A 13128-nucleotide genomic window follows, 5' to 3' on the forward strand; every position below is an offset into this window, starting at 1 on the left:
TGAGTTCGTGGGTCAGATTCGGGTTGGTGAGTTTGCGAGTTGATCCGTGAACTCAAATATTATTTGTGTAATAGTGATGACTAGTTTGATTTAACGCATGCAACACATAGGCTGATAGGCATAGTCACATAATTTAAATATAATATATATTATACGGTGAATTTTTCACAAGAAGGTTTTGAGTTCAAATCTACTCAAGACTCATTCCTGGGTGGCCAAGAGGAGGTTACGTAGCAACGTAGCAACGCTTGCAAATACAAAGACAAAACATGTCCATGTCATCACCAAATAGTGAACCACCTCCGGGGAAGTGTGCTCTAAAACGGTAATACCCTTTAAAAAAATTAAGGTTGACCAGCAAACCCAAATATCAACCCGAACATTACGGTTAACAAGTTGGCGTGTCAGAAATCTCAACTCAAACCTGTTTATTTTCATACCTGATTTGTATTGTGTCGTGAGTCGTGTTGAGAATTATCACCCATAATGAAACCATATTTCATATTCACCATATACATCATAATAATAAATTATTACTATTGATAATTTATTAAAAAAATGTATATTATTTCAACTATTACTAATAATGTATATTATTTCAACTATTACTAAGAATTTATTATTGTTCCTTTTAATAAACATTGTCAAGATACATGGATTGTTCTCACATTAACCGAATATTTAATTTACTTTAACTGCTTCAACTTTAGCATAAAATAGTTTGTTTTTTAACAATAAAAAGTACATTAAACACCTGAAATTGAGAATTACAAAGATGAAAACTGAAAATTACTCGAACAAGAATGTGTCATCACTGCGAATTATTAGGTGGTACTTGTAACATCTTCGGTGGTAACTACATATTAATAGCAATGGGATTGACTTTTAAACTGAACTTCAATATCAAAGAAACAGAGAGAGCGACACATATATTTATAAAAGGACAAATGTCTTGGAAGGGAATCTATGGCCGAAGAGCAAGACATGGTATAACGGCCAAATAGATGCAAGTTAAAAATAAATCAATAGATGCCAAACAGATATTGTATCCTATCTTATAGGGGATCATATGAAATCTATGGAAACAAGGTGCTAAATTTTAACATTTAGAATAATAAGATTCGTGTAAAATGCAAAAGAAAATGTTATGTCCATACCCCTTTTTCGGGGCACTAAAATAACATAGAACAAGAAAACACACGGGATGACCTTGTACTCTGTTTGACTTTCGATAGACTTGGCCTCATATTGAGAATGAAAATTGCAAAAGACATTCATGGGAAATAATCCTAAAAAGTTTGTCTACTTCGGTCCAGTCTTGTCCAATCCAATCATGCATCAGTGTAACAAACAGAGCCTAAATAGCATTGTCATCATCATTAAAAATTCATACAAAATACATGTAGACACAAGCTAGCTGCCAAGCAACAAGCAACAATAATTTTGCAAAGAGTTTTTAACCGCATAATAAAGCCAAAAAGATGATTCCTAATCAACAATATTGATCAACCCAAAGTGGAATGCATTATGTATATGTATATTGATAGATACTACTAATAGCGAAATCATCGTCTGTTAGCATAAATCATCTTACGGCTGACCACCTTTTAAAATTAAAAATGCAGGTCATAAGCTTTTGTCCTAAACACATTTAAGCTATAAAATATGCATAAAAACAAGTTATGATTCATGACATGCATCAGACCAAAAGATGGACAAATTTGATCAAGAAATGAAGGAGATTAATGGATCATCAGGAAAACATGAGAGCGATGAGAAAGAGAAGGTGTCTCGCAGATTATTAGGGATGTTATTTGAACATGCTGACTGGAGTGACATGGTTCTAATGGCATTGGGAACATGTGGATGCTTTGTAGATGGATTAAGTGTGTCTATAATGATGTTGGTTTTCAGTCATTTGATGAATGTTTATGGTTCGGTTTCCTCTTTAACACCCGCGGATGTAAATAAGGTTAGTTGTCCATGTCAGCAAAATAACTATACACGATGTAGAATGCTATTAGCTAACCACCACATCCATCGGTTTTGCAGTATGCTCTCGCGTTTATCTACATCGCTATTGTTGTGGGTGCAGGCGCTTTTCTAGGTAGGTGGGTCCGTTTGATACACAGTCTAGGACATAACAGGTTGTACTGTGTTTAGACCAAGACTGAGTCGGTTGTCAATGGGATGATACTGTTATTTTTTGTCCCACCCAAAGGGGCGGGACAAATAATCGCCCGTTTGTGCAAAAGACGTGGATGCCCTCCTCGTCGTCAAAAATAGACATTTAACAATGGATTGACATTAAACAGAGGGATTCTGTTGGGGTCGAACAGCAGAGAGGCAATCATCCCGTATACGCACCAAATATTTAAAAGCTATTTTACGCCAACAAGTAGGATACTTTGACACAACACTTGAAGCATCTCGTGTAACTACAAGTATTTCAACCGATATGATAAATCTACACGGAGTCGTTAGTGAAAAGGTGATCGATCCACAATTCAACATGTTCTTTATCGTTATATACTTTTATTTTAAGGGAACATGTTGTGTTTTTATGATATCTGCCTTTACTTTATTACAATGTTATGATATTTTTTTAACAGATTCCAAATTTTATCACGAATATATGGATGTTCATAGCGGCTGAGATAACGGGTATGTATTTGTGTTGGAGATTGGCGATTGTGGCGGTCCCCGCGATGTTTTTGTTGATTCTTCCGGGGTCAATTTACGGAAAGCAGTTATCAAGCAATGAAGAGAAGCTACAAGAAGCTTATGCGGTTGCTGGTGGGGTCGCAGAGCAGGCTTTTTCATCAATAAAGACAGTTCATTCGTATGTTGGAGAGGATAAAATGGTGAACCGGTTTTCAACCGCGTTAGGACCCACTTTAAGTCTTGGGATCGAACAAGGTTTACTGAAAGGGATAGTGTTTGGAAGCGTTGGAGTTATATACGCAATTTGGGCGCTTTTAAGCTGGTACGGGGGCGTTTTGGTCATTGACAAGGGGTTGAAAGGTGGAGATATTCTTAGCGCGGGAGTTTGTGTTATCTATGGGGGATTGTAAGTATAAGACCATTTTGTTTTTTCTAGATTTTGCCATTTTAGTATATAATGGTTTGATCACTATTTTGCAGTGGATTGGGAAGTTCTTTCATGAACATAAAGTACTTTGCAGAAGCAAGTATTTCAGCAGCCGTGATTAGTGAAATGATTGAAAGAATCCCATCCATAGATTCCGAAGATCAACAGGGGACAACCATAGATTCAATCAGAGGTGAATTGGAGTTCAAAGATGTCTATTTTGCATACCCATCAAGACCCGAAAGCTTGGTTTTAAAGAAATTCAATTTAAAGGTGAAGCCTTGTCAAACCGTTGGACTGGTTGGTAGCAGTGGGTCAGGTAAGTCAACAGTGATAAATCTGATTGAAAGATTCTATGATCCTCTTGAGGGAGAGATTCTGTTAGATGACATCAGCATAAAGTCGCTCAAGTTAAACTGGTTACGTAGACAAATCGGGTTAGTGAGCCAGGATCCTATACTTTTCGCCACATCAATCAGAGAAAATATTCTATTCGGGAAAGAAGATGCCACAAGTGAAGAGATTGTAGAAGCAGCTAAAAGAGCAAATGCACATGAATTCATCACACAACTACCCAAAGGTTATGACACACAGGTAAGTGAGCACCTTCTTATAACTTTCTTTAAGTTTGATTGTGTGTTTACTGTTTAGTTTATGTTCTGATTTGTTTTCTTAGGTGGGAGAATTAGGAACTCAAATGTCGGGAGGGCAGAAGCAACGGATTTCAATTGCGCGGGTCCTACTTCGAGATCCAAAAATCTTGCTTTTAGATGAGGCCACAAGTTCATTAGATTCACATTCTGAAAAAGCTGTACAACAGGCTTTGACTCAAGCTTCAATAGGAAGAACAACACTAATCATTGCACATCGTTTATCTACACTCGATAATGCAGATGTAATTTTCGTAATGCAATCAGGTGAAGTAATCGAGTCCGGATCACATAACCAACTTCTTTCAAACACTCATGGACCATATTCAACCATGGTCCAACTACAGAACACATTGTCGGTCAACGGTCAAACCGTATCACCATCTCAAGAAACCAAAATCAAGACATTACATGATGATAATGATGATAATGATGATGATGATCATGATGATGGTGGTGGTTTATCCATGAGAAGAGAGAAAACGAGACTGATAGTAGATAGTTCTTATCTTGAAAAAGATAGCAATCTATCATGGAAAGAATTGATTCGGATGAATGCTCCTGAATGGAAATCGGCTCTAATTGGTTGTATAGGTGCTTTACTTAACGGATTAATTCAGCCATTACTCGCGTTTTTTCAGGGTGCAATGCTTTCCATTTTCTTTCTAAACAACCATGATGAAATCCGGTCTCAAACAACAACATTATGCTACATTTTTCTAGCCATTGCTGGATTTTCTTTCATCATCGGTGTGATCCAGCATTACTATTTTGGAATCATGGGTGAGAATTTAACCAAACGTGTCCGAGAATCAATGTTTTCAAAGATCATGAGTTTTGAAATCGAGTGGTTTCATCAAGAAAACAACAACACGGGAGCATTATGTTCGAGACTTGCTACAGACACAATCATGGTGAGAAACCTCGTAGCAGATCGATTGGCGTTTTTTGCACAAGCAATCTCGGCTTCCATTTCAGCTGTTATTCTGAGTATGATTTTGTCTTGGAAACTCGCTCTTGTTGCTGTTTCCTTACAGCTAGTCATCATCGTGTGTTTTTACCTAAAAGCCCTTGTGACAACGGAAACCGAGAACAAGAGCAGTGAGATAGCAAGTGAAGCGGTTAACAACCATAGAGTTATCACCGCGTATCATTCGCAAGAGCAGGTTATGAGGCTGTTTGAAGAGACACAGAAAGGTCGAAAAATGGAGAGTGATAAGAAGAATTGGTATCAAGGAATGGCTTTGTTTGCTAGACCATTTTTAACTAATATCAATATTGCCATTTTATATTGGTATGGAGGAAGGCTTCTTTATGAGAGAGATATAACATTCAAACACCTTTTTCAGACATTCTACATTGTGGTGTCAGCAGGGATGATAATAGCAGAAACCGGGAGTATGACAGGGGATTTGTCATTGGGAAAAAACGCGTTACAATCCTTGTTTATGATTCTAAAAAGAGAAGGCAAAATGCAGAGTCCAAAACAAGACATGATAATGCCTGAAAAGGTAGAAGGGCGTATAGAACTGAAAGAAGTGGATTTTTTTTATTTAAGCAGACCCACAAAGATGGCACTTAAAGGTCTAAGTTTAAAGATCAATGGTGGTGAGGTTGTTGCACTTGTTGGAACAAGTGGATCTGGAAAGTCAACAATTATAGGGTTGATCCAGCGATTTTTTGACCCGTGTAAAGGGTCTGTGGAAGTTGATGGAGTGGATATTATCAGATACAATCTGAGGGCGTTAAGGTCATTTATAGCATGGGTTAGTCAGGAGCCTACTTTGTTTGCAGAAACAATAAAAGAAAACATTGCTTATGGGAAAGAGAATGCAACAGAAGCCGAGATAATCCAAGCAGCAAATCTAGCAAATATCCATGAATTCATAAGTTCAATGAAAGATGGGTATGAGACTTACTGTGGTGAAAGAGGGGTGCAGTTATCAGGTGGACAGAAGCAAAGAATCGTGATTGCTCGAGCAATTTTGAAAAATCCAGCTATTTTACTTCTTGATGAGGCCACAAGTGCTTTGGATTTGAGATCAGAGGCACTCGTTCAAGATGCTCTTGAGAAAACCATGGTTGGTAGAACATGTGTGATTGTAGCTCACCGATTGTCTACAATTCAAAGATCCAATAAAATATCAGTGATTGATAATGGAAGAGTTGTAGAAGAAGGTTCTCATGATGATCTGTTAGCTAAAGGTAAAGAGGGTGCTTACTTTTCCCTTTTCAGTCTTCAACAACAAACCTTCCATAAGTAGTAGAAATTGGAAAGTGAGCTTGTAATAAACATCCATTACCTGCTATAAAGTTTTATATAGTAGCTATTCTGTAATCAAAGATCTTGTAATCAAATCTTGTTTAAACTTAAATAAAAAATCCATCAACTTTTTCATATAACAAATGTACTAACGAAAAAAAAAAAAAACATATCTGTACAAACGTAACAAAAGTGATTCCAATCTTATGTCCACAAACAAACGATTCCATTCCTGTCCGATGTAGCCAACGGTTTCCCAATTCCACTCCAAGAACAAGACAAAACCGAACCCGTATGCTCCTTAAGTGTACTGACAATATTACCCTTGGAAATCGACCAAACATGAACAACACCATCAACAGATCCAGCAGCAACATAATTATCATCAGCACTAATACAAGATCTACTCCAATTAGAAGCAACTCTATTCCCATTCGCTCTCAATGTCCCCATTACTTCAAGAGTCCTTGTATCAAACAAATTATGCAAATTATCCCTCCCACTTGTCAACACCGTATTCCCATTTCTAGAAAGAGAAATAGAGGTCACAGCAAGAGAATGCGCCGCAACCTCACTCAATAATTTCCCACTCTTCATGTCCCACAACCTTAAATGCCCGTCCATGTGTCCCGAACAAATCGTCTGTCCATCTGGCGTGAAAGACAAAGTATTACAATTACTCGGGAAGATAATCGTGTTGACACAATACCCTTTGTTAAGATCCCATATCTTGATTGTCCGGTCATACGCTGAGCTGGCAACATGGCGATTGGAGAATCTGCTGACATCAACAGCGCATACTTTATCTTTATGACCTGTGAGGGTGTGGCGAACACGACCCGTATTTGTGTCCCATGCGTATAGGTTGTTGGAGCTGCTTGCTGCTATTAGACATGTGTTGTCATTTGTAAGGGTGAGATCAAGGATGGATCCTATGCAACCATGGTAGGTTTTAGTGAGTTGACCGGTTGTTGTGTCCCACATTTTAACAGTTTGGTCTTGTCCTCCGGTGAGTAATTTTCCGGAAGTGTTTTCGAAGAGGATTGAAGCACAGCCGCCTTCGTGGGCGGGGATCCGGTGGTTGCAGGTGTTTGGTATGGTGGACTCCACGTAGTATTCGGCTCCTTCTTCACTTTGGCGGACTATACCATCTATCTGTTGTCTTGCAAGTTGTTCGAGTCCATTGGCTTTGAGCTTACATAACATGTCTTCATATAAAGCATTCGCCTGAAAATATAAATATAAATTTAAATATGAATGAAGAGTCTGAAGCAAATTAAGTAAAAAAGAAACAAGAACTAAAGCATATACCTCGTTAAGGCGTTCAGCATCCTGCATTTTCTGCAACATCCACCGATCAATCAATGTCTTGTTTTCAGTCTCTGCATTGATAGCTCTAGTTCTCATTTCTTCATATTGAGATTTCAGTTCCTTATTCTCACCCATAAGCAATTCTAGGCCTTTAGTCTTTTCCTCTAGAAGTGCAGCCAAGCGAGAACATTCATCCCTGCATAACAGTCATCAAGATAATATTATTGTGAATTAAACCACACAGAAGGAAAGGGGAAAACCTTGCTTGAGAAAGGTCATTTTCAAGATTAGGAATTAAGGCTTCTTTCTCCTGGACTAAGGATTTTGCAGCCCTAGATTCGGCCACTTCCACCACAAGCTGCTCGGATAATCGAGATTGAGCTTTGTAACATTGCTGAAGTTCCAATTCAAGAGTTTCTGCTTTATCCTTCCATTCTGAACCCTTCATGTTGCATATATATAAAGAAAATCAGTTATATCAGATTGGCATACCAAGACACTTTAACTTTCCACAAACCTTTTTGACACCTTATTGTCTGCTTTCTTCCAGATAATTTTAAAGCATGTAAATATTATATATGAACAGTTTCTATAGCCATAACGTTCTTGATAAAATTCACAGTAACTCCTTGAATGTTTACAAAACTGGCAGACAATTGAAATGCATCTGAACACAAACAAGTTGTGGAAAGGAAAAAAAATCCAAGATTGCAGTATATGTGTGCATTTGAGTACAGAAAGAGAACCTGAGAAGCAATAGGTTTAGAAAGAGCTATAATAGCAGGTCCGTGAGCTCCCTCCTCCAGCAGATGCCGCTTCCGAAGAGCCTTCAAAGCATGCTTTATTGCTTCTATCGCAATTTCGTCTTCTGACCTAAAAAGCGAACTCGATCGATCAATCAATCAATATTCAATCAGAAACAGTGTAAGCAGATTCAGTATATGAAATTAGTCGATTCTTAGTTGTACAAGTGATTCATAGAATTCAATGTTCATCGAAGCCTAGCGAAACGATTACTTACATGATGATGATTAGGTTACAATCCTGATTGGAATAATCGATTTAAATTGAGGTTTTCGGGCTTTTATGTTGAAAGGGTTTTCTTGAGAGAACGAAATTATTTGTAGATGAAAGTTAGGATGAAGTGTCTGAATTTTTAAAAGAGTGGATTACAAGATTCCTCCCTCCCCGAATACTACTACTAATAATAATAATAATAATAAATAATAATAAAATTTCATGTTTATTTGCAAAAATCAACTCGGTTTATTTGAATTTTGTATGTTTCATCCTTAATATCATTTTTCTTATATAAAAGGATGATTTTGCTCTTATTTATTTCTTTTTTATTTATTTTTATTTGTTAGTTATATTTAATTAATTACATATTTATTTCTTTATCTCTTTCTTCATCTAAATAGAAGTCTGGGCATTATCGGTCACCACTAGCCAACTATCTCCGATATACACTCTTCGGCCAACCACTGGCCACCATCTACGACCACCTAGGACCACCTACCATCGCTTGGGTCCACTGATACTCTCATTCTCACCCCTCACAATCGGAAATCGAAAAATCCAAAAAACACCCAATAATCCTATAAAAAAACCAAAAAAACTCACACCGTGGTTGTAAAGTTGAACCCTAGAATACATAACCACAAGACTACAGCCATTGAAGAGGGAGGAATAGACATGAGGTGGACATCATCGGACTCCTCACATATACGATTCCCATTTCCCCTCCATCCCCTTCATTGGACACTTTTTCAGACATCACCCACTAACAAACATCAGAGAAAAATGAAGTGTTCCAACCATCAGCATCCCCTTTCACCTCCGGCAACCCTTTCAAAGTCTAGATCTGAGAACAAAGATGTAACATCTCGTGTATTAAGTAAATAAATGGATAAGGGTTAATGTGAATAGTGATCCTAAAGTAAATAATATTTAGCGGAGTGTTGGTGTTAGGGAGCTAATTGATATAATTTTGGATTTTGAGGATTAAAAGAGTAATTTTTGGATTTAAACTGAGAAGGGTTTTAGAAGTCAGGGTGTGTATGGTATGTTTTTGGACTTAAATTGAAAGGATCGGAAGGCTTAGGGGTTGAATGGTAAATGTCGGGATTATATTGAGAAGTTTTGGTGGAGTGGGGACCAAATATGGAAAGAATGGATGGATGTTTGAAGGTGCACGGGTTTAGACCTTATGCTCCTTTGAGTCCTTTCCTTCCCGTTTCAAGAGATGTACGTTGAGTAACCTAAGTAACCTAACCATAGTGTATCTTTTCTTTAGCCGCCACCAAGGTGAGACTCCTCAGCCACCGCTCGATTCGCCAAGTCCGACTGCCACCTTGTTCCACTTGCTATCTCACCGTTGATTGTCGTCACTACAACCCTTACTATCGGAGACGTATTTGGGCAGTCGAACAAACCACCGAGGCCGAGTGTTGAGCCTTGATGCGTCGATGTGCTGGGTTTGAGTGAATGGGAAGTTGCTGGTAAGTCTAACGGCACCCACCTCCTCTCTCTCTTCATTCTCGCAGTGAATGCGACGTCGTAAACATCGATTGTGGTCACCGGTGGGCTTAGGTCGCCGCTTCTAGGCCATCAGTCGTTGTCTACCGCCCTATGAGGCTGAGTGGACGTGTTTGTGTGATTCAGATTGCATTTGTTTGTATGTATGTAGGTATAATCGGCTGGAAATCAAAAGAACCCGCCACCACCACCGGGAGGTGGTGGCAGCCATCCAATGTTGTTTTCTGCCGCTCTCCACTGCCACCATCCACCGTGGGAGGTGGCTGTGGGTGTGTTTATGGGTGTGTGCTCAAGTGTTTCCACTTTTTTTAGTATTTTGGAAGTTATATGTGTGTTTATGTGGCCGGAAAACCCACCACCACCACCATGAGGTGGCGGCCGCCACTGACCACCACTATCTGAGGTGGTAGTGGGTAGTGCTTGGCATAGTGAACCCTAATCGGCCCAAATGCTTGATCTAGGCTAGTTGGATGGTTATAGCGCTAGAAAACCCTAATTTTGGGTTTGTTGGTTTGGGCCTATTGGGACCCGCGTTTGGACCAGTGGACTGAAGTTATCACTCATGATGATTCTATTGTATGATGGCTTAGTGGAATAATGAACTTAATGGGTTAAGTAAGAAACACTTAACCCTAATCGTCATTTTATGTGAAAACCCTAAATTTGCTTGGGCCTTGTGTTGGGCTTTTCTATTAGGCTATTGATGGGCTACCCAAGAGCAATCATGTGGATTAGAATTTTAGATGGGCTTTAGGGTAAGGCCCGTATGAAGGTTTGGGCCTAATTTGGAAAATTGGGTCATAGTTGGGCCATTAGAGGACTTTTTGTGGACCCATGTGATATTGGGGCCTTGGTGGGCCCAATTGGCTTGGGTTATTTATGGGCTGGGTTGGTGGACCATATTTAGACCTAATATGTGAAGGTATGGTCTTAGATCCTAATGAGGTTAATTGTGGGTTTGGCTCAGTGTTAGAGGTTGGAGTCCGGAGTACAACAACAACATTTGTAGGATCTGTCCGCCATCCGAGGTAAGTCTTCTCACTATACTTACCTGTGTTGTAATTTGTGTGTGACCGAAGGGTCTTATTCTCGTTGATGACCAGAGGGTCGTATTTACACTATTGACCGGAGGGTCTTAGTACATTATGGACCGTAGGGTCTTGTTTGTTTATAATGTGATATGTATTATCGTGCATACTGTCTTTGTGACTTATGTTGTTATAGTAATCTGTGTAAATATTGATCTTATGTGCTTACCTAAGTTGTGTGATAGTATGCATTTTCTATGCGCATATGTTGCGTGTTGAGATATCCTGCTTATTGTTGTTGTGATATGTATATTGTGATTAATTGAGTTACCGAGTTGAGGGACCAAAGGGTCCATCTAAGTTGTGGGACAGAGGGTCCCACTGAGACACATTAACCGGAGGGTCTTATTGTGAATATAGCCATGAGAGGCTAATAGGATATGTGTGGTACTTTGGGGAACTCACTAAGCTTCGTACTTACCATGTTATGTGTTATGTGTTTCAGGTACTTCTCAGAATCACGGGAAGGATATTGCTTTCTGTCTTTCTCTCTTAGTAACTTCGACGATGGTGGCCTTCCATCTTGGTATCTTCGTCGATGTTCTTCCCTCTCTTTGTAGATCATCAACATAAAAGAAGAACCGATGGAGATGAAGAGTGTAAATGGGGCTAAGGTAGAGGATTTGTGGTGGTGGGTCTCATTTTTGTTTTTTCTTTTAAATTATTAATAATAAATAAATTAAAAAATAAATCAAAAAGGGTAACATAGTCATTTTATGCCCATCTTGGAGGGTCGAAGTGAGAAAAAAATATTAGAGGGATGGTCCGAGTTAATTTTTTTAATAGAATCTTTTCTATTCATCATAATGTCAATATGGTCCATTCAATACCATGCTTCCAACTACTCACAAGCAACCAATCATCGTCGAACTTTGGATTGTCCTTTGATAGTTGTTTAATTATTTTAGTCAAAACTGATTCTAGTCCCTTTTCCCTCTAAATGCGCTAGACATTTGGAAAATTTTAGAATGGTCAAACATTAAATCATTTGCAATCGATCCTATACCCGAAGCGTATGGGACACGACGCATAATGTTTTAGTTGCTATGTTCTCAAAATTCGAATTGTGAAGAGGAATGCCATAATCATAATCGAAACTTTAAGAACACACTGTGTACCTTTGACTAAATTTATCAACATTTCTTAACCTAATCCTTTAGATTTGAAATGAAGCATAATATTCTCTCCCTTAATTATAGCAAAACAACTTTACAACCCTTACGACTTTGCAAGGTATAACTCTTGTTTTTCTATAATTAATATTGCCAACTTGCAATACGTGCCTTAATAATCATACAATCATAACATTTATGCTCCCACTATCATGATGATTATTATAAAACATAACACTTATGCTCCCACTAGCTTCGACATGTATTCATAAACATCTTAACTTTCAGAAAAACAATACTTATTGAATTTCTTAAGTTCATGTTTCTAATACTTAGTGCTTTGATAATCTTTTATCAAGGCTTCTTGAACTTATACACCTTTGCCTTCGATAGTTCATATGTGTGTCTAAACAATTAAGACTAATTGCCAAACCTCAAATTATGGAAAGGGATGTCGTAACCATAATCGAATTCAAGAATGCAATTTTACAATCACTATCTTATAAAATCTTTCTTAGTGAAAGCATTTTCTCACAATCATTTTCATGAATAAGGAAATCTTATGACACTTAGATTTAAACGGTGTATGTGTTCCTATCCATGTGAATTTGTTAAAAACCAAAGTTTACGACAAATTCAAACTCATATGGATCGAACTTTCTTAATCTTGATTTCTTGCCTTATGGTAGCACAGCTGCCCACCACGTCTTCCAAGTAGTTAAGCAGCTCACCTTTTCCTATCAATGTACTTTCCATTGATCAAGGTCCTTGCCTTTTATGCATTCAAATGAGAACTCATAGGACTCACATGCATAATTAACTCGATTGGATTGGCACAGAAACAAAATAACGTCTTCACGATAGGTTGTAAACCTCAACTCGTGTGCTAGTGATAATCGATAAGGTTTATTTGATTTGTTCTTGAAACTTTTCAAGACTATTAAGACTCCCACTGACTCCTTGACATATAATATTCTCTTATCAAAACATTTCTTGACAAACAAATACTCAAGAGTTAGTGTAGCTTTTATCAAAACAAAACACTTCATAATTTTGGTCTTAGTTGGTCTTTGTC

General features: G+C 38.1%; 2 protein-coding genes across 2 annotated transcripts; one reads left to right on the forward strand and one right to left on the reverse strand.

Moving 5' to 3' along the window:
* Positions 1 to 2639: 2639 nt before the first annotated feature.
* On the forward strand, positions 2640 to 6005 carry LOC145003586 (putative multidrug resistance protein). Its single transcript, XM_078962633.1, has 3 exons — positions 2640 to 3070; positions 3145 to 3685; positions 3768 to 6005. The coding sequence occupies exons 1-3, from the start codon at positions 2640 to 2642 to the stop codon at positions 6003 to 6005; spliced, it is 3210 nt and encodes a 1069-aa protein (XP_078818759.1).
* An 83-nt stretch (positions 6006 to 6088) lies between these two features.
* Positions 6089 to 8492, reverse strand: LOC145028574 (Transducin/WD40 repeat-like superfamily protein). Its single transcript, XM_078977272.1, has 5 exons — positions 8337 to 8492; positions 8062 to 8188; positions 7576 to 7757; positions 7316 to 7511; positions 6089 to 7231 (listed from the first exon to the last, which is right to left on the reverse strand). Coding segments are annotated over exons 1-5 (1530 nt in total). The 5' UTR covers positions 8339 to 8492; the 3' UTR covers positions 6089 to 6208.
* Between the last annotated feature and the right edge of the window lie 4636 nt (positions 8493 to 13128).

This window comes from Lactuca saligna, chromosome 1 (genome assembly GCF_052625555.1).
Source record: "Lactuca saligna cultivar CGN05327 chromosome 1, ASM5262555v1, whole genome shotgun sequence".
Lineage (NCBI taxonomy): Eukaryota > Viridiplantae > Streptophyta > Magnoliopsida > Asterales > Asteraceae > Lactuca > Lactuca saligna.